The sequence below is a fragment of the Oncorhynchus gorbuscha genome, linkage group LG22 (assembly GCF_021184085.1).
Source record: "Oncorhynchus gorbuscha isolate QuinsamMale2020 ecotype Even-year linkage group LG22, OgorEven_v1.0, whole genome shotgun sequence".
Taxonomy (NCBI): Eukaryota; Metazoa; Chordata; class Actinopteri; order Salmoniformes; family Salmonidae; genus Oncorhynchus; species Oncorhynchus gorbuscha.
The window spans coordinates 33,118,321-33,145,127 of record NC_060194.1 but is presented as its reverse complement, the minus strand read 5'-3'; the positions used below and the strand labels follow the sequence as shown (position 1 = coordinate 33,145,127).

The window sequence follows — 26,807 nt, the reverse complement described above, 5'->3', positions numbered from 1 at the left end:
ACATCGCTGTCAACCTATTAGCAAGCGTCACAGTCAACATAGTAACTAGAACAAAGGCGTTAATAAACCCGCAACAATCATGCAGTAAAGTATAGTCAGCAAGCAGTTTAGCAGTTACAACAGCAGATCCCTGTGGCGATACATTCATAAAACCAAAAGCTTACCTTGACTTGGAAGAGTTCCAGTGTTGGATAGCCATAGCCAGGTAGATATCATATGTGAGCCATTTTTTCAAGAGGCTAGACTAGCTAGCTGCATTCACTAGCTACGTGAATGTGAAAAAAAATACAACAAAATATAACTAGCTCTCTCTATTGGTTCTTCCTTTTTTAAGAAATGTAACTATTATCTTTCTCTCTCTTTGAGTCAACTACTCACCATATTTTATGCACTGCACTGTTAGCTAGATGTAGCTTATGCTTTCAGTACCAGATTCATTCTCTGATCCTTTGATTGGGTGGACATGTTAGTTCATGTTGCAAGAGCTCTGATAGGTAGGAGGACATCCTCAGGAAGTTGTCATAATTACTGTTTAAGTTTATGGTAGGGGTGAGAACCATGAGCCTCCTAGGTTTTGTATTGAAGTCAATGTACCTAGAGGATGGAAACTTGCTGTCCTCCGTGCTACATTACAGTGCTGTTGAGACTACTATAGACCTTCCTTGCAAAATAGTATTTGAATGAATTATTTGGTGACGTAAATATATTTAGTATAGTTTAATATTAAAAGGATAACTTTGTTTCATTATTTAAATTATGAAATTCACTGAGGATGTTCCAACTGTTCGTCCTCCACTGGTGGAGAACTTCGGTCATAACTGGCCACAGGCCCCTCATGTTGTACAAGCTTTTGTTCCATTCCAGTTCTTCTACACACTCAAGTCCATCATGTTGGAAAGAGAAGACCAAGATTAGTTCAATATTTGAATTAGGAATCTTGTGCTTATCCTTAAAATAGTCTTTGCTCACTCATATGACCTTGCCATCTCATCAGTGGTCCACTAACCAGTAAGTTAAATGCTCTGCATGAATCCAGCTCAACACACAGTGCCATTGTGAGGTTGCAATTCGCATCTCTTCCTTTTACTCAGAGCAGAACACTGGAAAAGGCTCTTTTACATTTATTGAAATCCCATTTGTTCATTTTTCCATCTGCCAACTATCCACCTGTGAAACTAGATTCTAACCCTGGCTGAAGGGGTAGGGGCCTAGACGTCTACCCATTGCCGTTGTTTCCCGCCCATAAAACCGCTGAAGGGCCTCACAGCCCAACGCAGACCGTTACATCGTAAAGCACAGTGACAGAGCGGCACATAACATTAGCATTGAGAAGCTAAATGTGTCATAGAGAAATTAAACAATACATTTCCCTTCCAATTAAATAATTAAATCGTTGCTAAACCAGTGGAGGGGAAGTTACACGTGAGGGGAAAATACACTGTATTCCACACAGGAAACAGAATTAATGCTAGATATGTAAATGAGCAACTCCAATGGTTTAAAAGGTAAACACTGCTGCTACTCCCCACTGGATCACAGAGCAGGGTTAGAAGGGTCGCTATCGGTAGAGGAACAGAAAACATCAAGATTTCAGAGGCAAATGACAAAATGTCAACAGAAAATGAACATTTTGGGGAAAGGAGTAATGTCAAGGAAAAATATGAAATGACAGGTGAGAATGTGTTGTGTGCATGTTATTCATGTACACATCTACAGTAAACACAGGAGGAAAAACAAAAGGACACAAATAAAAAGACATTCCAAGCTGAAAAAAAAAAAACATCTCGGGATTTATTGATAAAATATTTGCTTTCCCAGTTCTGGTTACAAGGTAGAGCTATAACAGTGTAAGAGAGACTACTCCAAGACTGAGTGAGCCGTATATTGAGCCCCCCATATCAAACACCGTGTGGGGGAACTGGAGCCCATTGTTTGGGAAAAATGTTCAAACATTTAAATGAGCTAGGAACATATCTGAAAGTAAACCACAGACGTGTAAGTGAAATTCATCCAAAACGGAAGAAAATTATTGCGATATCCTTATCAACCATTCCTAATTCTTATAATTCTCAAACTCGACCATTCCTCCCTCCCCTCTCTATTTCTTTGGTTCTTGGTACTGGTGGTGCAGCTTCAATACATCTTCCTGGGAGACTCTGGTCCAGCCCTCACTGTGGACGTGGTATAGGTTGACCTGTCCTCCGCTGTAGGCATCTCGGTATGTGGCCTGGTAGATAGCCCTGCGGCCCAGCTCACACGCCTCTTCCACAGATAGATCCTGTCTCAGCCCGCTGTCCACCACACCGTACGCATACATGGACCCAGAGCCAACTGCAAACAGGTCTCCGCACACACGGTTCCCCTCCGAGTCCACGTAGTACAACCCTGAGGAAGCAGAGACCGGAATCAGTCTATACCATCTGACATTCAGGGAGGGGTAGGAGGAGAGCAAGGTAAAGTGGGTTAATTTAACAGACTTTCGGAATCAAGTGTTGAACTGTGTCAGGGAAATTGAGATGTAGGCTACAGACTAGGGCTGACCCCATTAAGTGGAAAATATATATATTTTTCCCATTGCTAGTCTAAAAAAATTCTCGGCCGACCAACGGTCTGTCCACTTAATGGGGTCAGCCCGAGTGTGTAGCCTACACCTCAACTTCCCTGACAGTTCAGCACGTCCGTCCAACAGTCTATGTACATACGTGTGTGTACACACACACACACACACACAGTGCCTTGCGAAAGTATTCGGCCCCCTTGAACTTTGCGACCTTTTGCCACATTTCAGGCTTCAAACAAAGATATAAAACTGTATATTTTTGTGAAGAATCAACAACAAGTGGGACACAATCATGAAGTGGAACGACATTTATTGGATATTTCAAACTTTTTTAACAAATCAAAAACTGAAAAATTGGGCGTGCAAAATTATTCAGCCCCTTTACTTTCAGTGCAGCAAACTCTCTCCAGAAGTTCAGTGAGGATCTCTGAATGATCCAATGTTGACCTAAATGACTAATGATGATAAATACAATCCACCTGTGTGTAATCAAGTCTCCGTATGAATGCACCTGCACTGTGATAGTCTCAGAGGTCCGTTAAAAGCTCAGAGAGCATCATGAAGAACAAGGAACACACCCGGCAGGTCCGAGATACTGTTGAGAAGAAGTTTAAAGCCGGATTTGGATACAAAAAGATTTCACAAGCTTTAAACATCCCAAGGAGCACTGTGCAAGTGATAATATTGAAATGGAAGGAGTATCAGACCACTGCAACTCTACCAAGAACTGGCCGTCCTTCGAAACTTTCAGCTCATACAAGGAGAAGACTGATCAGAGATGCAGCCAAGAGGCCCATGATCACTCTGGATGAACTGCAGAGATCTACAGCTGAGGTGGGAGACTCTGTCCATAGGACAACAATCAGTCGTATATAGCACAAATCTGGCCTTTATGGAAGTGGCAAGAAGAAAGCCATTTCTTAAAGATATCCATAAAAAGTGTCATTTAAAGTTTGCCACCAGCCACCTGGGAGACACACCAAACATGTGGAAGAAGGTGCTCTGGTCAGATGAAACCAAAATTGAACTTTTTGGCAACAATGCAAAACGTTATGTTTGGCGTAAAAGCAACACCCTGAACACCATCCCCACTGTCAAACATGGTGGTGGCAGCATCATGGTTTGGGCCTGCTTTTCCTCAGCAGGGACAGGGAAGATGGTTAAAATTGATGGGAAGATGGATGGAGCCAAACACAGGACCATTCTGGAAGAAAACCTGATGGAGTCTGCAAAAGACCTGAGACTGGGACAGAGATTTGTCTTCCAACAAGACAATGATCCAAAACATAATGCAAAATCTACAATGGAATGGTTCAAAAATAAACATATCCAGGTGTTAGAATGGCCAAGTCAAAGTCCAGACCTGAATCCAATCGAGAATCTGTGGAAAGAACTGAAAACTGCTGTTCACAAATGCTCTCCATCCAACCTCACTGAGCTCGAGCTGTTTTGCAAGGAGGAATGGGAAAAAATTTCAGTCTCTCGATGTGCAAAACTGATAGACATACCCCAAGCGACTTACAGCTGTAATCGCAGCAAAAGGTGGCGCTACAAAGTATTAACTTAAGGGGGCCGAATAATTTTGCACGCCCAATTTTTCAGTTTTTGATTTGTTAAAAAAGTTTGAAATATCCAATATATGTCGTTCCACTTCGTGATTGTGTCCCACTTGTTGTTGATTCTTCACAAAAAAAATACAGTTTTATATCTTTATGTTTGAAGCCTGAAATGTGGCAAAAGGTCGCAAAGTTCAAGGGGGCCGAATACTTTCGCAAGGCACTGTACATATACACACACACACACACACACACATATACATACACACACATAAACACGTATGTACATAGACTGATGGACGGACGTGCTGAACTGTCAGGGAAATGGAAATATATACACACACACACACACACACAAAATATACATACATACATATAAATATACACACACACCCCTCCCCTCCGGGAAAGTATTCAGGCTCCTTGACTTTTTCCACATGGTAACATTACAGCCGTACTCTAAAATGTATTAAATAACATTTTTACCCTCAAATCAAATCTAACTACACACAATCTCCCATAATAACAAAGTTAAAACAGGGTTAGAATTTGCAGACTTAAAAAATAAATAGCTTATTTACATAAGGTCACACAGTTGACAGCGCATGTCAGAGCAAAAACCAAGCCATGAGGTCCAAGGAATTGTTCGTAGAGCTCCGAGACAGGATTGTGTTGAGGCACAGATCTGGGGAAGGGTACCAAAATTTCTGCTGCATTGAAGGTCCCCAAGAACACAGAGGCCTCCATCATTCTTAAATGGAAGAAGTTTGGAACCACCAAGACTCTTCCTAGAGCTGGCCGGCCTGTCAAACTGAGCAATCGGGGAGAAGGGCCTTGGTCAGGGAAGTGTCCAAGAACCCGATGGTCACTCTGACAGAGTTCCTCTGGGGAGATGGGAGAACCTTCCAGAAGGACAATCATCTCTGCAGCACTTCACCAATCAGGTATATATGGTAGTGGCCAGATGGAAGCCACTCCTCAGTAAAAGGCAGATAACAGCCTGCTTGGAGTTTTCCAAAAGGCACCTAAAGGACTCTCAGATCATAAGAAACAAGTTTCTAGTCTGATGAAACCAAGAGGCCAAGCGTCAGATCTGGAGGTAAAATGGCATCATCCCTATGGTGAAGCATGGTGGTAGCAGCATCAGCACACAGACAAGACAACGCAGGAATGGCTTCGGGACAAGTCTCTGAATGGACTCTGGCTGGGTCACTCAATGACAAACTTGAAACAGATTTATTTTGAGATATATAGACTATTAGAAATTAAATGAAACTGTTCCACGAAAATGTGCACATGAAAATCATAACTTGCACGCAGATCAGTAGAAAGGGTATGATAACTTGGCACTCCAAACCGCTGGTGTAGGCTATTACCGGCAACTTCAGGAGCATAATGGCAGAATCTGCGAGGGCCAGCAGCGGAAGAGGAGGGTCGGGAACAGGTTTTTTTCCATCTGGTTAGCCTACATTGATCTCAGACTCTTAGTCATTTGTTTTACTTTATTTTTTAAATAACAGTACTTAAAGCATCAGGCAAGCTCAGTAGCCCACATATAGATGATTTTTTATAAAAACATAGAATGTGTCAAATATATATTTAAAAATACACTTTTAAAAAATGTCTACCAATCGCTTGGTTGAAAGAACAGACAACTCAGTCGACCAAGATTATATATTTTTTATTTTAGTTAGGGACAGCCCTACCATCCACAAACACTTCTCTCTCTCACACGCACACAAAACACGTAATAGATCCAAGTGCACACACCATGCGGTGCCCTCCAGAGGGAATGTGAACAGCTGCATCCTCAGAGTAAACCAAGCCCAGCAGAACCTGCTGACGAGGCACATCCCGAAACACTGCCTGCCTGTCTACCCCGGGGCGCTGCTCTAGGCCTTATTGATCCCTCCCAACACACCCAAATTAATTATCAACCCATACCAGGCCAAGCAGGTGACCCGAACTCAGAGGAAAGATGGAAAAACTAAACAAAATCACAACCATATTCATATATACACACTCGCACATGCTACACCTGATAATGCAAGCACACATACACACACAAAATTCAGGCTGGTGTATTTGCAAGGATGACTTGTGAGACAGTTTAATCCCCAATGTGACACGCAGAGGGCTTGATCACAGTGACGCAGCAGCAGTGACTAGCCCCACCAGCCTGTGCTGTTCCACCAGAGAGCCAACCTACAGATGGTGAATCAGGGAGGGAAAAAGCCAGTCTCTCAACACCATAAAAACATGAACCTATGATAATTGTGAATCTCACACACACACACACACACCTCCCAGGACAGTTAAGGACAGCCTATTAAAGCATACTTCTTTAAGAAATTGCTCTAAGAAGTCACAATTGCTTTCAACTGGCAAATTGCACCTTCTATACGCGTCGTTAGCTCTCTCTGATAATCACTAAGCTCCTGCCTATGCCAGGATAATTTGCCATTTTGGAGCTGCGACTGAAGACTGAGGACTGGTTAAAAATGTAATAGAGACTTTTCTAAAGGCAGCCACTCATGCAAAGAGGCAGGGAGGAAGGAGGAGGGTGGCTCTTCAGGGCCAGGCAGGGATAAAAGCACCAACACCTCCACATCCATAACACACCTGGGATCTATGTAGAGAACGCAGGAATGTAGATTGGGATGACGGAGGGGGAGGGAGAGTGCGTCACTGAGAAGCGGCACAGAAGATGAGGGGAGAGGGGGACGCTCATCATGGCAGAACAAAAGGGCTTAAATTCACGAGCCCACATAAACCTGCAGGAAGGCGGCGGGCTGCGAAAGGCGGAACGTTCCGGCATAGCGCCTCGCCTTCCACTCCACCAGTTAGGTGACAGGCGGTTAAGCTCTAGCTCTTTTTCATGTCAGCGCTGAGGAACATCAGAGTGACAGCCTTCAGAAGAGCAGGGGCTGGCATCAGACGGACGAGCAGAGTGTCTGTCTGTCTGAATGTGTCTGTCTCACTTAAACACATCACTGGCTCCGCTCCAAGGGAAAGGAGGCCAGGGGCTTCAAAAACAGATGCTCAGCCTCACACTCACTAGGGAACAGCAGCTTACCTATACTGTGCAGCTCCTGCTACCTGTGCAAATCCACTGACTCACTCACTTCAGGAGCCTATGTGGTTTGGTATTACAGTGCATTAACTTGGCCGTCAATGCATCATATAGTCTCTCCATTTCATGACGCTTACCCTTTAAAAGTAACTGTTCAATGTTCCCAGATTTCTTTGAAATATAATTAATAGTGAAAGTTTCCCCCCAAAAAAAATTGTAATTAAGTATGTTAATTGTGTTGGAATGGTGTGGGCGTACAGAATGTGTGTCATTAAAAATTATTCTTGCTTTTGAAGTGTTTTTTGCCCTTTAGCCACAAATAGGAGTATAATACAAGTCAACAACATTATTTGGATACAAGTTAACAGAATAAGAACTTTTAAAAGTGAGCTTTTCACTTGACAGTTACTTTAAGTACACTGATCACAAAACATGAGACGATTTGTGTCCTAGAAACCAGCAACAGAACACGACCGCGAGAGGTGTGCGTTAACTCACACCATCTAGCAGCCAGGCACTAAGCCTGTTCACCATATGAGAGTCATGGCATTGAATGTTATTACTAGGCACTAAGCCTGTTCACCATTTGAGAGCCATGGCATTGAATGTTATTACCAGGCACTAAGCCTGTTCACCATTTGAGAGCCATGGCATTGAATGTTATTACAGTCATATTAGTCAAGATCTTAACATACTTCATTAGATATATTTATTGTGCCACTTAAGACACTTAATCACCAGAATAACAGTGCTTGACATCATTGTAACCGCTAATGAGCTTTCTCTTAATCGAGATTGATTTAATTTAGATGACATTTACCTCTCCATTCAAATCACTGGCATTGTAGCTGCTGCCATTCCTACAGCACTTATAGTGGGATCATTATTCACGCGATTGATTGCAGGATTTAATACGAGTCACCAAGGTCCCAGGCAGTCTGAAAGTCCACACATACTCCACACTCTGTGAACAAAGCTCATCGGTCAAGCAGAACCACTTTATGCATGCGACCCAATTGTCCAGGCCGAGACCGTGCGTCAATCACCACGCCGGCTCTCCCTGGCCCAAAGTCCCAGCCCTATCAATCTCCCGTCACAGCGTCATGGTGCAGCCCTCTTTAAGCACACCTCATGTACTGTAATGTAGGCTACTGACTATTACCTCACAGCATCTAAAAACACAAGTTAAATACACAAAAGTAAGCAAGTGTGACAGCAATGCCATCTAGTGGGAGACAACCATAATGCAGTCAAACCAGTACTTAGCCTACTTTTTGAACTGTGTTGGTAACTGTTGACAGCTGATGTGTTGTAAACATTTTCACAAGCAGCAGAGACAGGAGAAGTTCACTCAATCCCTGCTAACTATTGCTATTATGAACCACAAAAAAGAATATACACACACACCTCATACTCTGAACAGCTACTAAGTCATGATGTATGTTGCCTACCTGGTATGAGTATGGGAAAACAGTTTACATAGTTGGCTAGTTCACCGGATCATAGTGTAAACAAATACATGTACAGGTATGACTGGGGTTCCACTGTAACATAGCTACGTCAATTGGGGTAACACATGTACTCAGAGTGTAGGAGTTTTAATTACCTGGTCCCCTCTTGTCCCAACCACACACCATGGTGCCCATGCTGAGGCCCATGCCTTTATACTGGTACACCATATTTGCCAGAAGCTTGGAGGCAGCTGCCACAGAGATGCGCTCCTTGTTGCGAAGCTCATAGACGCGACACTGGCGGGCCAGCAGGCGCTCCCAGAAGCTGCAGTCTGCTGCACCTCCAGCCATGGTGCCCAGCAGGTACGGGTTAATCTCTATAACCTTCTTTACAGTCTGGGAGGCGATGTAGGCGCCAGCTGTGGCCCGAGAGTCCACCGCCACGATGACGCCATGTTGGAACTGTGGAATGATGACAAATGGGATTGCAGGTTGGTTAAGGAGGGCCAGCTGCTCTTGACTTGAGAAATTGGTGGCCTTACTGGCTGTCCGTTGATGGTTTCTTTCTGCTACAGAGAAGTTGATCCAACACTTTTAGAAGGATACAAATTCTAATGAACAACGTTTAGGCCAGTATGTAATGTATACTTAGCAAGTAACCTTTGCCCTGGATAGGACCACGTAACTAACTAAGTGCAATTGAAATTACTGACAAATGCCAAGCAAATAAACTGTGGCTACTAGCTAGTATGTGACACATTTGGATAAAGCAAACTTGTAATCTAGCTGGAGAACTGTCAGTGTTGTCAAGCTACTGCAGGCAGTTATTTAAATAGCTAGCTTGCAAGCTTGGCTAGCGTTGGCAATGAGCAAGCACAATTTACACGCTAACATAAGCTAGCTAGCTAACCATCAAGAAAACTGAAAAACAGACAAAGCAAGAAACTCAAGATCACGTCACCAATATAGCTAGATATAGCTGATATCAAATACAATTATCACGGATATCATTTTAGTTCATGTGTGAGTTATATTACATTTTAAAAAAGGCTTTAACTAGCAATCTTAATTTACTTTGAAAGCCAAGGTGGTAGTCCCATGGAGAAATTCTATTTTTCTCTCCGGGCCGTCCTTGTCGTCAGGGCCGAGTGAAGCTTTTATGGCGAAATTAAGTCTGTCGCCCGGTGCAGCCCCAAATCCCAAATCGGTCTGACCGAATCGACAACCAAATGAAAAAGACCGGTCATTATTAAATGAAAAATCCGCAGACTCACTCTGCAAGACACTAGACAACGCCATCTTTGAAAGTGTTTTGGAGATCAACCGACATACACGTCTCCTTCTATGGTATTTTTGCGAATGTACAATTGGATGTGCATCGCGCCACCTACTGTACGGGATGAATAGAGGATAACACTTCATAACTTTTGAACGGCAATAACGACTCTGGGATTTATATATACCGTTCAAAAGTTTGGGGTCACTTAGAAATGTCCTTGCTTTTGAAAGAAAAACACATTTTTTGTCCATTAAAATAACATCAAATTGATCAGAAATACAGTGTAGACATTGCTAATGTTGTAAATGACTATTGTAGCTGGAAACAGCTGATTTTTAATGGAATATCTACATAGGCGTACAGAGGCTCATTATCTTGTTCTGAGAAATGAATGCTATTCCATGCGAGAAATCCCGGAGTCGCTTCTTCACTGTTGACATTGAGACTGGTGTTTTGCGTGTACTATTTAATTAAGCTGCCAGTTGAGGACTTGTGAGGGGTCTGTTTCTCAAACTAGACACTAATGTACTTGTCCTCTTGCTCAGTTGCGCACTGGGGCTTCCAACTTCCTCTTTCTATACTGGTTAGAGCCTGTTTGCGCTGTTCTGTAAAGAGAGAAGAACACAGCGTTGTACGAGATCTTCAGTTTCTTGGCAATTTCTCTCGTGGAAAAGATTTCATTTCTCAGAACAAGAATAGACTGACGTGTTTCAGAAGAAAGGTCTCTGTTTCTGGTCATTTTGAGCCTGTAATCGAACTGATGCTCCAGATACTCAACTAGTCTAAAGAAGGACAGTTTTATTGCTTATTTAATCAGAACAACAGTTTTCAGCTGTGCTAACATAATTTCAAAAGTGTTTTCTAATGATCAATTAGCCTTTAAAATTATAAACTTGGATTAGCTAACACAGTGCACCATTGGAACACATGAGTGATAGTTGCTGATAATGGGCCACTGTACGCCTATGTAGATATTCCATTAAAGAAATCAGCTTTTTCCAGCTATAATAGTCATTTACAACATTAGCAATATCTACACTGCATTTTGGATACATTTTGTGTAGAAGGTTTTGATTTTAATGGACAAAAAAATGTGCTTTTCTTTCAAAAACAAGGACATTTCTAAGTGACCCCAAACTTTTGAACGGTAGTGTATACCTAAAATGTTATTAAATAAATCAAACAACTTTACTGTTAAAAAAAGGTATAGATCTGATCCCTACACAGGCACAAGGGGTGCCTCGGAGGGCAGGCCTTCTTCTGGCACCAGTACCCCTTGCATGTCTTCAGATGTAAAATCTTTATGTCCCAAAGTCTTTCCTTCTGCAGTCACAATGTCCAGTTTTATAGACTTCGTTGAGACTTGAGTTGTACAGTTTATAAATGTGGCCAGGAACTCTATCTTTTTAACACACAGGGTATTGTTTGACTGGCTGCAAACTTTTACTACAGGCTGTGGTGCATCCACTACCCTAAGTTCACTAGCATCACTTGTTTAATAAATGATTTCAAATCGCCTCCGCGTAGGAGATTCGATTGATCACTAACTTTTGCCAACTCAATCGCCTTCACTCCAGGAACTCGGGATCATGAACCCCACCACAATTGCAACACCGTCGTCCTTCTACACATCGTTCTTCAGTATACTCTGTCCGTCTGCACACACTTGAAACAACAATCCAGCTCTAACACTGTGTCTTACATAGCCAAGCTTCACATGCGTAGGTAGATGCTCTTTTCAAAAAAAAATAGGACCAACAGACTTTCTTCTTCTCTCCATTCACCCAGCAAGTCAGAAGCCGGGCACTAAACCACACCAGGAATTCTCCTTAGGTATTCAACGTGAACATCCATCGTCACCCCTGAGATGACTCTTTTGACGGGTGATCTACTCCGAAGTTCAAAGCACAAATTTCTGTTGTCCGGATTCTTTTGAGGCCCACTGCAATCGTGCTCTGTTCTTCAGAATTACAATGAATCAAAATAAGACACCCCCCCCCCCCCAAAAAAGTAAGCAAATCACTATCATTCGTAGATGTATCCTTCACTCCAATTTTAGACTATTTCCTTTTTGTTCCAGTTTGACACTGCTGTTGTCCATTCAGGACTTTCATCTTCACCAACTTTGCTTGATGCTCTGCTCGATTCGAACTCAGCTTTCACTCCACTCCATGCCATTTTACTCCACCTCTCTGTATTTTCTCTCGCTCTACTGATCCCCTCTTCCCCACACCTAGAGTCAAGACCAAAGATGTTGCATGACCCCCGGCATCTTTCTTTTCTGTCTTCTTTGAATCGAAGATGCCAAATGCTAAGAGTGGCCACTATTGCACTGGCAGGATGCCAACCGCTGTTAAACTTAATCCAAGAAGAAGTAGTATCTCACTGGCAGACTGTGGCAGCAGCTCTCATCTAATTTATTCCTTGCTTGTTGCCAACCTTTCCTCTTCATTCTCTCCCTCTGCACCCACACCCTGTATCTGACCCACCATCTCTGCATGCATTTCCCTTACTTTCTGTAAAAAGTGGCCAGTGATTCTATTTACTTAAATCTACCCTAGCCCAAGAATGAACTAAAGAAGCATAAAATTACTCCCTATAGTCCAAGGAACTGACATGTTCTGTTTCTAGGCGAATTGGCTCTGGCAGTCCAAACACTCAATCTAAACGTGAATTAATTCTCAATTGCAGTGCAGTTCTAGAAACATAAAGCCCTCTACCTTCATATCACATCAAAATAAATTCCCAAATGCTAAATATAGGCTACATTGACTGTACACTATTTTAACCGGTTTTAACAGAGTTGCCGCTGACAGTATTTTTTTGTGACAACACAATTATGGTGTCCGTCTTCCGTTTACACACAGGTGTTCGGAGACGCAGTTAGCTAATTAGCAGAGGTAGTCACCTCTGTCTTCCATCTGTTTTCTGTAAACAAGAGCTGTAACATGGAAATATGGCTGATATGAAATATACGTTCCTTATGTTTCCAAAACCGTACTGCAAGCGATGAATGTTAACGTTCAGCACGAGTGTCGGGGCTCTTCATTAAACTCCCCCGGCCAAAAGATATACGTTCATGAATAGACGCTAAAGGTAATTAGCAGCTATGAATGGGCTAAATCTACCCCTACCCTCTAACCCCAACCATCCCCCTTCCCTATTTATCAATCCCTATTTCTTATCTTCCTCACTCTCTTCTTTTCCCCTCTTCAGCACCCTCTCCCTCTTTCTGTGGTACTCCTCTCTCAGATCCTCCCTGTCTCTTCGGCAATATCCTTGGGCAGTGATGTGGAAAAGGTCCACACAGTTCCCTGAATATGCATCTCTGTGTGTGGCCCTGTACACAGCTTCTCTGGCCAATGAGATAGCCTCCTCCTCATTCAGGCTCCACCGCACCTCTCCATCCAGCACTCCGTAAGCATAAGGCGAACCTGAGCCAACCGAGAAAAGCTCTCCCTGCAGCCGGGTGCCATCACTGCACACATAGAACAGCTTTGGGCCACAACGATCCCTGACAGGATGGGATCTTGTCAGGTCCACATCAGTTACTGCATGTCTTGTTCTCTCACAGGCACGGTCAGTCAAGTCATCTTGACTACAAGCATCACTAGTTGACAATACTGTCTCTTCAATGGGCCGTTTTGCTGGAGAGATGCTGTCGTCTCTGCCTGATCCCATCCTATCAACTCTTTGTCCCTTGAATTCCTCCACCCTAACCTCCTCTACATCCCAGCCACAAAGAGTAGCTGCCACACACACATCAGTCCCCTTAAAGGGGTGCAGCATATGAGAGAGGAGCTTGGCAGAGCCAGTAATTGACAAGCGGCGGCCGTGCCGTAGCTGGTAAAGGCGGATCTCTCTGGCCAGGATTCTCTCCCATAGCATGCAGTCTGCACCACTGCCTGAGGTGGTGACCAGTAAATGGGAGTGGATGGGCAGGATCTTCTGGGCAGAGGGACAGGCGACAAGCCCTGAGCAGCTGGCACGTGTGTCTGCCGCTGCTATAACACCTCCTTGGAACACAAAGGCCAGGGTAGTGGTTCCATGAGACAAAGGGAATGGGCGGCGGGTGGGCAGTGATGAGGAGGTGGACAGGGAAGAAAGGGACGTGTGTCTGTTGTCACAGCGGAAAGGAACAGAGCTCTGAGGAGGAGGTATGAAAAAGCGCAGAGGCACCCCTCCATCTCTCTCAGATGATTTAAACCTTCCCCAACCAAGGATCCTTTCATCAGCCATGTCCAGGAGAGGAGTGGTATCTCCCATAGGCCCAGATAGTGAGGCAGGAGTATTCCACATGTGAGACATAGGGGTGTCCTGAAAGCCACTGACATCTTGTAAAGCCATTGTGATGGTATTTTGCTGACGGATTGTGGTAGATATCAATGCAATAAAGATCACAAAACAGACTCAATCTCCCTACAAAAACAGATTTACTGTCCCTTGAATTTGTGTAAAAGGTTGATGCTCAGTGTAATCTCTTAATATGGAGAGGCAATACAATTTAACAGCACAGAGCAATCCATAATCCAGAGAAACTGTCCTTAGGCTTGTTCAATTTCTCCCAGTGAAATCCATTTTTACGGCCTTGTATATGACAGTCCTGCTTGGTATCAACTCTCTCCCCAAATACAATGACACTGAACTTGAAGTGTTTTTATATTGCAGTCTGACACACACATGCGCGCACAAACACACACACACTAATATTTCTCACAAGCATTTAGCTTGACTTAGCGATATATGATAGTGCTTCTGTTGTGATGGTGATACGATATAGAGAAGCGACTCTACAAACACTACAGGGTCAATTCTGAGGCAGCTTGTCAATAGGCCACATTAGTGAAGCGACACTTGCACTTGCATAAACATGTCCTCTTGTTACATTTTTTGTTTCACATTTAATGTCATTTTATATCTGTGAGTTATATTTGAAGGTAAATCCAATTATTATTATTCTTCACAAAAGGGTCGTTACCCTTCAAAAAGAACAAGGAAGAGGATTTCGACACCATCTCATATTGTTCCGAAATCGTGTCTGTTGTTAGAAACAGATAAGATTAGCATTCATGCAACATTATTTTGTTGAAATATCATTTGATCTCAGAAATTAAGCTAATTAATTGCACCAAAATTGGCCATTTTAATTTATAGGACTCATAATATTAAATAAATATTATGCCCAACGTTTGATTTGGACTAAACCTTTTTCTAACTATGACAAGTTTACCATCCAACCTTTTTATGCGAGTAAAGAACATGTTGCATAAAAAATGTCACGACAGGCCTTGTCGGTAAACGTTCCAAATCCCAACAAAACAAAATACGCTAGACAATTAATTATGTGAGAAATAACGGTGGAAATGATTTTATGCTCAAATATTGATATATTAACCATCATATTGAAGTCAACTTGGAGTCACTACAGCTCAGGAAAGTATGCAGGTTATTAGGCTACAGATGAAATAAATTATGATGAACTTCACAGGGTGGTGAAAGTGCACAGTGATGAGCTTGATGCTCCTTTCCAATAAATACAGTGCCTTCAGAAAGTATTCATGCCCCTTGACTTATTCCACATTTTGTTGTGTTGCAGCACGAATATAAATGGTTTAAATGTTTTTTTGTTACCTATCTACACACAATAACCTATAGGGAAAGGGGGATATATACAAGATGGCGCCGGAGGGGAGGGCTGCCATTTTATTGGTTCTTAACCAACCATGCTATTTTGTTAGGTTTCTTTGTGTGTTTTTTTGCACAAAATGTTGCTGCTACCGTCTCTTATGACCGAAAAGAGCTTCTGGACATCAGAACTGGGATTACTCACCTCAAATTGTATAAGGAGTTCGTCATCAATGAGTCAGACGCGAGGGATATACTACAGACACACGACCAGGTCCAAATCCCCGTGATTCTCTGGAAAAGGAAACGTAGGATTCGCGGAAAGAGATCAGGATGCCTTGTGAGGATCAGGAGATGAGTGGCTTATCTGCCCTTTCCTTCTGTTCTGATAGCTAAAGTCCAATCGCTGGAAAATGAATGAGAGGAACTGAAAGTACGTATATCCTATCAACGGGACATGAAAAACTGTAATATTTTATGTTTCACCGAGTCGTGGCTGAACGTCGACATTAAGAACATACAGCTGATGGGTTATACACTCTATCAGCAGGACAGAACAGCAGCCTCTGGTAAGACACGGGGCAGGGGCCTATTCATATTTGCAAATAATAGCTGGTGCACGATATCTAAGGAAGTCTCAAGGTTTTTCTCGCCTGAGGTAGAGTATCTCATGATAAGCTGTAGACCACACTATCTGTATTTTTTGTAGCTACATACCACATCAGACCGAGGCTGGCACTAACACCACACTCAATGAGCTGTATTCTACCATAAGCAAACAGGAAAATACTCATCCAGAGGCGGCGCTCCTAGTGGCCAGGAACTTTAATGCGGGGAAACTTAAATCAGTTTTACCTCATTTCTATCAGCATGTTAAATGTGCAACCAGGGGAAAAACAATTAGAGACCACCTTTACTCCACACACAGAGATGCGTACAAAGCTTTCCCTCACCCTCCATTTGGTGAATCTGACCATAACTCTAACCTCTTGATTCCTGCTTACAAGCAAAAATTAAAACAGGAAGCACCAGCGACTCGGTCTATAAAAAAGTGGTCAGATGAAGCAGATGCTAAACTAAAGGACTGTTTTGCTAGCACAGACTGGACTATGTTCTGGGATTCTTCCGGTGGCATTGAGGAGTACACCACATCTGTCACTGGCTTTATCAATAAGTGCATTGAGAACGTCGTCCCCACAGTGACTGTATGTACATACCCTAACCAGATACCATGGATTACAGGCAACAAGGGTAGAGCTGTCGCTTTCAAGGAGCGGGACTCGAACCTGGAAGCTTATAAGAAATCCCGTTATGCCCTACGATAAACCATCAAACAGGCAAAGCATCAATACAGGACTAAGATCGAATTGTACTACACCGGCTCCGACGCTCATCGGATGTGGCAGGGCTTGCAAAATATTACAAAGGGAAACACAGCTTAGAGCTGGCCAGTGACACGAGCCTACCAGACAAGCTAAATAACTTCTATGCAAGTTGAGGCAAGTAACACTGGAACATGCATGAGAGCATCAGCTGTTCCGGACAACTGTGTGATCACACACTCTGCGTGTGATGTGAGTAAGACCTTTAAACAGGTCAACATTCACAAGGCCGCTGGGCCAGACAGATTACCAGGACGTATACTCCGAGCATGCGCTGACCAACTGGCAAGTGTCTTAACTGACATTTTCAAACTCTCCCTGTCAGAGTCTGTAATACCAACATGTTTCAAGCAGACCACAATAGTCCCTGTGCCCAAGAAGACTAAGGTAAACTGCCTTAATGACTACCGACCCGTAGCATTCACATCTGTAGCCATTAAATACTTTGAAATGCTGGTCATGGCTTACATCAACACCATTATCCCAGAAACCCTAGACCCACTCCAATTTACATACTGCACCAACAGATCCACAGTTGATGCAATCTCTATTGCACTCCACACTGCCATTTCACTCATGACTGCACGGCCAGGCACGACTCAAACACCATCATTAAGTTTGCTGATGACACAACAGTGGTAACCGACTACGATGAGACAGACTATAGGGAGGAGGTCAGAGACATGACCGTGTGGTGCAAGGACAACAACCTGTCCCTCAATGTAATCAAGACAAAGGAGATGATTGTGGACTGAGCACGCCCCCATTCTCATTGTCGGGGCTGTAGTGGAGCAGGTTGAGAGCTTTAAGTTCCTTGGCGTCCACATCACCAACAAACTAACATTGTCCAAGAACACCAAAACAGTTGTGAAGAGGGCACAACAAAACCTATTACCCCTCAGGAGACTGAAAAGATTTGGCATGGGTCCTCAGGTCGACAAAAGGTTTTACATTTACACCATCGAAGCGACCCATCATAACGGGTTGCATCACTGCCTGGTATGGCAACTGCTCGGCCTCCAACTGCAAGGTCACTACAGAGGGTAGTGCATACGGCCCAGTACATCACTGGAGCCAAGTTTCCTGCCATCCAGGACCTCTATACCAGGTGGTGTCAGAGGAAGGCCCTAAAAATTGTAAGACTCCAGCCACCCTAGTCATAGACTGTTCTCTGTTCTACCGCACGGCAAGCGGTACCGGAGCGCCAAGTCTAGATCCAAGAGACTTTAATAATTCTACCTACATGTATAATGTCTCGTCATTGTCAGTGATAAGGCCTACCACTGTTGTGTTATCAGCAAACTTAACGATGGTGTTGGAGTCGTGCCTGGCCGTGCAGTCAATTTCCTCGACACCGGTGCCCCTGCACATTGACTCTGTACCGGTACCCCTGTATATAGCCCCGCTATTGTTATTTACTGCTGCTTTCTAATTATTTATTATTCTTATCTCTTACTTTTGTTTAGGTCTTCTCTTAAAACTGCATTTTTGGTTAAGTGCTTGTAAGTAAGCATTTCACTGTAAGGTGAAATGTTGTTGTATTATACCTGTTGAATTCGGCGCATTTGACAAATAAAATTAGATTTGATACCTAGTCAGTTGTATAACTGAATGCCTTCAACTGAAATGAGTCTTCCGCATTTAACCCAACCCCTCTGAATCAGAGGTCTGCCTTAATCGACATCCACTAACTGCCTTGCTCAGAGGCAGAACGACTTTGTATAATCAATATCTTTTTTTAATTTTAACCCAGCTACCAATAGGGGCCATTCTTTGCGAGGCATTGGAAAACCTCCCTGATCTTTGTGGTTGAATTTGTTTTAGAAATGCACTGCTCGGCTGAGGGACTTTACAAATAATCGTATGTGTGGGGTACAGAGATTAGGTAGTCATTCAAAAATCACGGTGAACACTATTATTGCACAAAGTGTGAATTTATGCAACTTTTTAAGCACATGTTCACTCCTGAACTTGACATAATAAAGGCGTTGAATACTTATTGACTCAAGATAGCTCAGCATTTCATTTCCAATTCATCTGTAAAACAATTATTCCACTTTGACATTATGGGGTATTGTGTGTAGGCCAGTGAAAAAAAAATCTCAATGGAATTTGATTTCCATTCAGACTGTAACACAACAAAATGTGAAAAAGTCAAGGGGTGTGATTACTGCACAGTATCGAGGGTTTTATTATTGTGACATGATGGTTGATGCTTGGCTGATGTTTGACAAATAAAAATAATCTCACTCTGTCCATAATAATCTCATAATGTACACTATACCCACACTGTAGCTGCGATCTGTTGGCTAGAGCACATGTGCCAATACCAGAGTGGGCACATTCGCTATAATGCAAAACATTTTGTGACAAAACCATCAGTGGAGTTGAAAATGCAATGGAAACCCATTCAACCTGTATTTTTTATTCGGTTCATGGGAATTCAACTGCAAAAGTTTTTTTAATGTGCACTACATCATCACACACAGCCTTTTATCTGCAAAAAGTACATTTGATGGAAACTCATCTCTGGTGGTAAAATGCATACATTGCTTATATGCAGATTTTTGAATATTTGCACAGAAATCTGTGGCCAATTGGATGGAAACCTAGCTAATGAGTTAGACATGAGGAATTGACAAAAGACACCCACAGACCCCCCCCCCCCCAATCTCAGCCCAACAACGAGTATATACTATCAGTTCTCTATTTGACAAATAGTATGGAGCTGTGGCTCACAGTATGGTTTCTTCATCATATGTAGTGTATTCTCAGTGAACTTTTTTTTTTTTTTTTTTAGAGAAATTTGGCATTGGAGTTGTTGGGTTTATGTACCATCCCACATCCTGATATTACCAGGTTCTTGACCACAAGATGGTGCTATTCTGAGATTCTTTTTTTTAAAGGGATAGTTCACTCAAATTACAAAAATACATATTGGTTTTCTTACTCTGTAAGCAGTCTATGGCCCACGGGCATATTCATTACGGAAATCGTTCACTGTTTAAGAACCAAACTGAAGCGAACAAAGAAAAATGAGAGTTAATATTGGACAAATTCAGGTAGGTCCCGCCCCATTTTGTTTGCTTCCGTTTTGAAACAGAATCTGTGTATTGAATACGCCCCCGGTATCACAGCAACGCTTCAGTTTTATTTACCTGGCCACTGTTTCAAATGCAAACTTTTCAGCAGTTGTGTCATAAATCTAATGGAAGTCAAATGGTACCTATATTAGCATTTCTTAGTATGCTAGTTTAGTGAGTCTGCCATATCAGAGGCAGTGGGGATGGCCAGGGATGTTCGGTTGATAAGTGTGTGAATTTGACTATTTTCCTGTCCTGCTTAGCATTCAAAATGTAAGAGTACTTTTGGGTGTCAAGGAAAATGTAAAAAGTACAATATTTTCTTAAGTAATGCAGTGAAGTAAAAGTAGTCAAAAATATAAATAGTACAGTACAGATACCCAAAATAACTACTTAAGTAGTACTTTAAAGTATATTTACTTAAGTACTTAACATCACTGAAAATGTGATTTATAGAGCCAATATATTTTTTATATATAAATTAAAGAAACTGGAAAATCAAGAACAGCGGGACGAATCTAATTAACAACCACCCCAAAAAATTATGCAGCTAGATACTTACTTACATTGTCTGGGTGTGACCAAATATGATCCCAATGGTTTATCAAACATCTGTGACGTGACCCCAAACTACCATAATCTCGCTGGATGTACAAGTGTCGCGACAGTTGTTGAAACTGCATTCCGGGGGAAGTCATTTTGATTCTGCGCTTCATATCCACGCTATGACAGCATACGCTTGACTAGAGCCAAAATGGCGTCGGTTTCCCCGATTCTAGTTGCAACTCCCTTCTTTCCCATTCCCTCGGTTAATGATGGCGTCCCACAGTACAGGGGGCAGGGTGTCTTGCGGGAGAGATTTGAATTGTGTGCCCGAGGTTGCTGACACACTTGCAGCGGTCGCTAAACTTGGGTAAGTAAACTGCTTCGTTCAAGCAGTCAAATACTAGAGACGAGTAGGATATGCCTATCTACCCTTCGGCTTCATTTCTACACGTGATGTAGCCAGCTAACTGGCTAACTATTTTAGCGCGGCAGTAACAGCAAACTAGCTAGGTTCATTTGCCGGTGAAATATTAGCACGTGCACTATCACAATGGCTAAGAAATGTTCCTCCTGGCCATTACCTCAATATGATCTGTTGAGAATACATTTGACTGTAGATCGATGACGTTACTTGAATGTATTATACAATTAAATGTTAACTACGTTTGTAAAGTAATTTTCGTACAATAAACTTTGCAAGAGCATCAGGCTAGTTTTTACATTTAAAATGTTTATTTTGTATTTATTTAACCGTTTATTTAACTAGGCAAGTCAGTTAAGAACAAATTCTTATTTACAATGACTGCCTGCCCAGACCAAACCCGGACGACGCTGGCCCAGTAGTGCGCCGCCCTATGTGACTCCCAATCACGACCGGATGTGATTCAGCCTGGATTAGAACCAGGGACTGTAGGTCATCGACAACTCAACTAAAGTGTCCCATCTGTCCCTTCTCTTACAGGTTTGACTTCTTGTGCATGCCCCTCTTCCACCCGAGGTTCAGGAGGGAGTTTGAGTTGGATCCCGCCAAAGTCCGATCTGGAGCACATACACGCTCGGACCTGCTACTTTGTGGGCGAGGTGAGGTCAGAGGCAACCTGTATTTATACTGGCCTCAATGGTAGGAACTAGACAGTACATTCTCATTCCCAAGTTCCACTGAGCACAGGAGCATTTACTTACATAAATATCTAATCAAATGTTTTATTAAGTGTCAGGATATTGAATTACAATTCTTCCTTACCCAGACTGGAACACTCTGGTTGTTGGAAAGCTTTCTCCGTGGATCGAGACAGACTCAGAGGTGGAGACGGAGCGCAGGAATTCAGAAGCGGTGAGTTGGACATCATGAAAAGACGTATTCACACATGTTTCGCTATGAAAATGACTTTCTATTGTTTAAATTCAGGTAGGTCCCTCCCCATTTTGTTCTGTTTGGGTTCCGTTTGAATTTTAGTAAATACACCATGGCCTCCTTTGTCCGCTCAAGCAGAACATTTGAAACATATTTGCCACAGTTTGAATTGTTGCTCTCCTTTCATCCCTCTGTCATGTCTCAGGCTCTGGTCCAGGAGCTGAACTTCTCAGCGTATCTGGGTCTGCCGGCCTTTATGATCCCTCTGAAGGGCCCTCACTGTGCCAACCTGGCCCGTGTGCTGCTCAACCACATCCAGACTGGACACCACTCCTGCATGGTAGCTACAGCAGTCAAGAGTTATCTATCTGTACCATATAAGAACTATAACTCATTCTTAATCCTTGGCTTGTGTTGTGACTGGCAATTTCATGGTATTTCAGTGAACTTAAAATTGAAGTTATGAAACCTACAACTAAGAAATTGTGGATTGTGTCATCAGTTCTGGATCCGGGTCCCCCTGATTTCCTCTGATGATATGCGTGATGACATCATCGAGAATGAGCAAACGAAACACACAGATGATGGCAGTAATGACGAGAAGACCTGGGCCTGGTGGGTCTGCCATCACAGCTAGGGCCACGTGGCTACGGCATCAAGGTTTTCAGCCTTGTTTTTTTGCTTTTTGTAAAAATGTACCTTCTGTTTTTAATTTTTCAGGTGGCATTCATTCAGAACTCTTTGTGACTACAACAAGAGAATCTGTTTAGGTAAGGAAGCAGGACAGGGAAACATGGTTGGAGTGTTGACAAACTGATAAGGAATTGTTTTGGTCACAATTGATACTGACCTTTCTTCCATTCCTTTCCCTGAAGCCATTGAGGTTGGAGCAAACATGCCCACCAACGCTGTGATCGACAAGTGGCTTGGAGAGCCAATTAAAGCAGCTATTCTTCCCACCAGTATCTTTCTGACCAATAAAAAAGGGTTCCCAGTCCTTTCAAAAGCCCACCAGCAAATCATCTTCCGTCTATTCAAGGTACTGTAAATGGCAATTGTTATAGCAACTACAACCGTTTTATCTTCAGTCTGTCTTCTGTTCTTGAAAATGTATTTTACAAAACATTTCCTTGTTCTCCCAGCTTGAGGCCCAGTTCATCTTCACTGGCACCAGTCGTCACAGTGAGAAGGACTTCCGCTCTTACTTGCAGTACCTTGAATACCTCAACCAGAACCGCCCTGCCCCCAATGCCTATGAACTGTTTGCCAAAGGTTACGAGGATTACCTACAGTCTCCTCTTCAGGTTTGTGTTTAAGTTTGTAAATAGGCATACCTATTGTCTGTATGCATTGGATTCTTTGTTATGTCTAACTGTTCTCTTCCCATTAGCCTCTCATGGACAATCTTGAGTCTCAGACATATGAAGTGTTTGAGAAGGATCCCATCAAATACTCCCAGTACCAGCAGGTAAGGAGCCTTTGACATGCATGTTCTCACAGTATAATACACTAACAGTATTAGTGATGTGGCTGGTAGGGTTTAACACAATAATATCATTAAGTTCCGATTGGGTTCTCCTGATCTTTATGCAGGCTGTGTATAAGTGTTTAATGGACAGAGTCCCGGAGGAGCAGAAGGAGACCAATACACAGTGAGTAGCTCCAACACCTCACTGTCTGTCCTCTGTTAATGAGTATCAATTCTCCTATCACCTTCCCCCTCTGTATCTGGTGGGTAACGGTATGCATTCTCTGTAACCCCAGGGTGTTGATGGTGCTGGGTGCTGGGAGAGGTCCTTTAGTCAATGCCTCCCTGCGGGCCTCCAAGCAGGCTGACAGAAGGCTCCGTATCTACGCTGTTGAGAAGAACCCCAACGCTGTCGTAACGTGAGTGGAACTTTTTCTCATTTTGAACCCTGACCTCCAAAAGATTTGCCAGCACAGACTAAACTCATTCCAGAAGATAATTGAAGTCCTCCATTTTTTAAATTCAGGCATTTAGGAGTAATTTCCCCGGATAGCTTTAATACTCTCTGGCAGATTAATAAATCCAGATGAAAATGGGATTTTCTCCACTGAGCTCCTAAAAATTCCCTGTACTGATTCTGTCACACACTCCCAGGCTTGAGAACTGGAAGTTTGAGGAGTGGGGTGATCAGGTGACCGTAGTGTCATGTGACATGAGGGAGTGGGCGGCACCTGAAAAGGCGGACATCATCGTCAGCGAGCTGCTCGGGTCCTTCGGGGACAATGAGCTGTCCCCAGAGTGTTTGGATGGAGCACAGAACTTTCTCAAAGGTAGGGGGGGGGTCATTCTAATTGCAGTAATTTGCAACTCGTTGACATTGAACTTTTGCTCATCAAAATTTCAATAAAGATCGAAATCTTTGATAGCTATACATATCATGGGCATTGAAAGACAATTACCATTTATTTTGCCTCATCCACCTCTACCCTTGCATCTTAAACGTGTTCCCATTCTCTTGTTCCTCTCAGATGGTGGGGTGAGCATCCCCTGTTCCTACACCTCCTTCCTGGCCCCCCTCTCTTCCTCCAAGCTGTATAACGAGGTCCGGGGGTGCAGGGAGCGGGACAAGGACCCCGAGTGCCACTTTGAGACCCCTTACGTAGTCCGACTCCACAACTTCCACCAGCTGGCTGAGCCCAAGGCCTGCTTCACCTTCATTCACCCTACCGCAGGTAACACACAGGCATACACACACGTCGAACACCCTTACATGGTTAATGATCACACATATGTACTAAATGCCCTTCTCTCCTTTCCTTCAGATATGAACAACAACCGGTATCAGTGCCTCAGATTCTCTGTGGGGTGTAACACAGTGTTGCATGGCTTTGCTGGATACTTTGAGACCACACTCTACGGAGATGTCACACTCAGTAAGTAGTAAGAGGGGACAACGATGATGATGAGGTTTTAAGGTGTTTGGATAACATTAACATCAATGTGTGCATCTGTTTGGTCAAGGTATTAAGCCAGAGACCCACTCTCCTGGAATGTTCTCCTGGTTCCCCATCCTCTTCCCTCTCAAAGTAAGTTGACTGTCATACGGTCATGTAAAATGTCTTTACATTTTATTACCCAAAAGAATGTAGTGTATTTACTCTTTTCCTTCCTGCAGCAACCGATCCCTGTGACGAAGGATGATGACGTCGTGGTGAGGTTCTGGAGGTGTAACAATGGGAAGAAGGTGTGGTACGAATGGGCCGTGACAGAGCCCTCGTGCTCCGCTATCCACAACCCAGCAGGACGATCCTACACCATCGGCCTGTGAAGATCTCACACCCACATACATACAGACGCAATTAAACAGGCACTTGGTTGCAAATGAAGTTGAGGTAGTCTTGCTCAAAAGGTCTAGCATTTTACCTATTCACCTGTAATCATGAGCTTGCTCATACCATGAAACCTACAGACCAGGGTCACAGTGAAGGTTTAGAAACCTACAGACCAGGGTCACAGTGAAGGTTTAGAAACCTACAGACCAGGGCCAAATTGAAGGTTTAGAAACCTACAGACCAGGGCCAAATTGAAGGTTTAGAAACCTACAGACCGGGGCCAAATTGAAGGTTTAGAAACCTACAGACCAGGGCCAAATTGAAGGTTTAGAAACCTACAGACCAGGGCCAAATTGAAGGTTTAGAAACCTACAGACCAGGGCCAAATTGAAGGTTTAGAAACCTACAGACCAGGGCCAAATTGAAGGTTTAGAAACCTACAGACCTGGGCCAAATTGAAGGTTTAGAAACCTACAGACCTGGGTCACAGTGAGGCTTTAGAGCTGGGAATAAGAACCCAATCAATGGTTTAGATGGGACCGATTTGAGGCTGTTAATTTACAGTATAGTTAGGAGTCAGTTTCAGGCATGGACTATCATCCACATACATTCCCATACCTATTGAATTTAAGTTACTTATTTTGCCGGCAGTCAAGAGACCCCCAATGGCAGTATTCAGACAGGCAGCTGAATTTTTATATTTTTTTCACTAATTGTTCTTTTGACCAATCAGATAGTCTATGAAAAATATCTGATGTGATTGGTCAAAAGACCCATTCCATACTATAATAAATCGATGAAATGGCTCTAAATTGTAACTCGACACTTAAACTGGTTACAACTCCGATACAGCAGTGTGTAGGAGATGGGCTGTTCAGGTCATGTTTTTCAGGTGTTCATTTCTTTTTGTTACGTTTGTCGGATCCATATTGTCAATAAAGACAATTACTAGCAACTTGCTGCTCTTTGCCCTGTTTATGTGCCTCTTGCATCTACTTACTTATTTAGCATGTTCACTCGTGGGTTAAATGGCAGGCTGTGGTAAGGTTGTTATTCCACTGAATTATTTTGAATTCCGGGTATGCATATCAAAAAGATATTTGGAATGGAAAACAATGCATGCATGTACACAAAGAAACTGTATATAAAAGATCTATTCCTTTTTGTGTCTGATCAGACTGCATCATGGCTTGTAATGTGGTGATGTATTCTGTCCAGTAGGTGTCACCATAGGAGAGGTCAGGATCAAATATTGGCATTGAATGTAATTAGCATTTTATTTTTTATTTAATCAGGCAAGTCAGTTAAGAACAAACTCTTATTTACAATGATGGCCTACACCATTCGAGGCAAACCTATCAAAATAACACAAGTAGGTAGCTAAGCCACACATGCTGTCATTTAGGGATCAGGTCCAATAGAAATGGAGAAGGAAGACTGCTATATCAGAGGAACATTTATCACAGATTCTTGGAATTGCTGGTAAACACCAAGTTTCCTTCTGGAAAAGAAGACCTCTTAAAATCGTCTCCACAAGGTGAGAGTGTTATTGCTGCAGTGTAGACCTCTAGGTAATACTTTCACCTTTTCCCACATCA

The 26,807-nt window shown here is 42.9% G+C and overlaps 3 protein-coding genes across 3 annotated transcripts; 1 reads left to right on the top strand and 2 right to left on the bottom strand.

Annotated features, from left to right (window-relative positions):
- Nucleotides 1-1,771: 1,771 nt before the first annotated feature.
- LOC124009825 (proteasome subunit beta type-5-like) lies at nucleotides 1,772-9,964 on the bottom strand. The gene is made up of 3 exons (XM_046322016.1): nucleotides 9,715-9,964; nucleotides 8,796-9,102; nucleotides 1,772-2,385 (listed from the first exon to the last, which is right to left on the bottom strand). Exons 1-3 carry the CDS (start codon nucleotides 9,937-9,939, stop codon nucleotides 2,099-2,101), a joined length of 819 nt encoding a protein of 272 aa, XP_046177972.1. The 5' UTR covers nucleotides 9,940-9,964; the 3' UTR covers nucleotides 1,772-2,098.
- Nucleotides 9,965-13,093: 3,129 nt separating this feature from the next.
- Nucleotides 13,094-14,266, bottom strand: LOC124009418 (proteasome subunit beta type-11-like). The gene is made up of 2 exons (XM_046321235.1): nucleotides 13,654-14,266; nucleotides 13,094-13,434 (listed from the first exon to the last, which is right to left on the bottom strand). Exons 1-2 carry the CDS (start codon nucleotides 14,264-14,266, stop codon nucleotides 13,094-13,096), a joined length of 954 nt encoding a protein of 317 aa, XP_046177191.1.
- Nucleotides 14,267-20,737: 6,471 nt separating this feature from the next.
- Nucleotides 20,738-26,164, top strand: LOC124009364 (protein arginine N-methyltransferase 5-like). Its single transcript, XM_046321125.1, has 16 exons — nucleotides 20,738-20,922; nucleotides 21,517-21,635; nucleotides 21,803-21,888; nucleotides 22,115-22,249; nucleotides 22,412-22,524; nucleotides 22,630-22,679; nucleotides 22,785-22,948; nucleotides 23,052-23,213; nucleotides 23,300-23,377; nucleotides 23,503-23,561; nucleotides 23,674-23,796; nucleotides 24,032-24,207; nucleotides 24,406-24,609; nucleotides 24,700-24,810; nucleotides 24,899-24,963; nucleotides 25,053-26,164. Exons 1-16 carry the CDS (start codon nucleotides 20,822-20,824, stop codon nucleotides 25,203-25,205), a joined length of 1,899 nt encoding a protein of 632 aa, XP_046177081.1. The 5' UTR covers nucleotides 20,738-20,821; the 3' UTR covers nucleotides 25,206-26,164.
- The last annotated feature ends 643 nt before the right edge of the window (nucleotides 26,165-26,807 follow it).

Excerpts from the sequence above, each read along its gene's own strand:
- LOC124009418 (XM_046321235.1), bottom strand. The coding sequence starts at position 14,266 with ATGGCTTTACAAGATGTCAGTGGCTTTCAGGACACCCCTATGTCTCAC. Across the intron at positions 13,435-13,653 it reads GGCAGCTACTCTTTGTGGCT|GGGATCGTTGTGGCCCAAAG; the intron begins GGGATGTAGAGG and ends CCCATCCTGTCA.
- LOC124009364 (XM_046321125.1), top strand. The coding sequence starts at position 20,822 with ATGATGGCGTCCCACAGTACAGGGGGCAGGGTGTCTTGCGGGAGAGAT. Across the intron at positions 22,250-22,411 it reads CTGGACACCACTCCTGCATG|TTCTGGATCCGGGTCCCCCT; the intron begins GTAGCTACAGCA and ends TTGTGTCATCAG. Across the intron at positions 24,610-24,699 it reads CTTCATTCACCCTACCGCAG|ATATGAACAACAACCGGTAT; the intron begins GTAACACACAGG and ends CCTTTCCTTCAG.
- LOC124009825 (XM_046322016.1), bottom strand. The coding sequence starts at position 9,939 with ATGGCGTTGTCTAGTGTCTTGCAGAGTGAGTCTGCGGATTTTTCATTT. Across the intron at positions 9,103-9,714 it reads CTACCACCTTGGCTTTCAAA|TTCCAACATGGCGTCATCGT; the intron begins GTAAATTAAGAT and ends ATCATTCCACAG. Across the intron at positions 2,386-8,795 it reads TTGGGACAAGAGGGGACCAG|GGTTGTACTACGTGGACTCG; the intron begins GTAATTAAAACT and ends CTGCTTCCTCAG.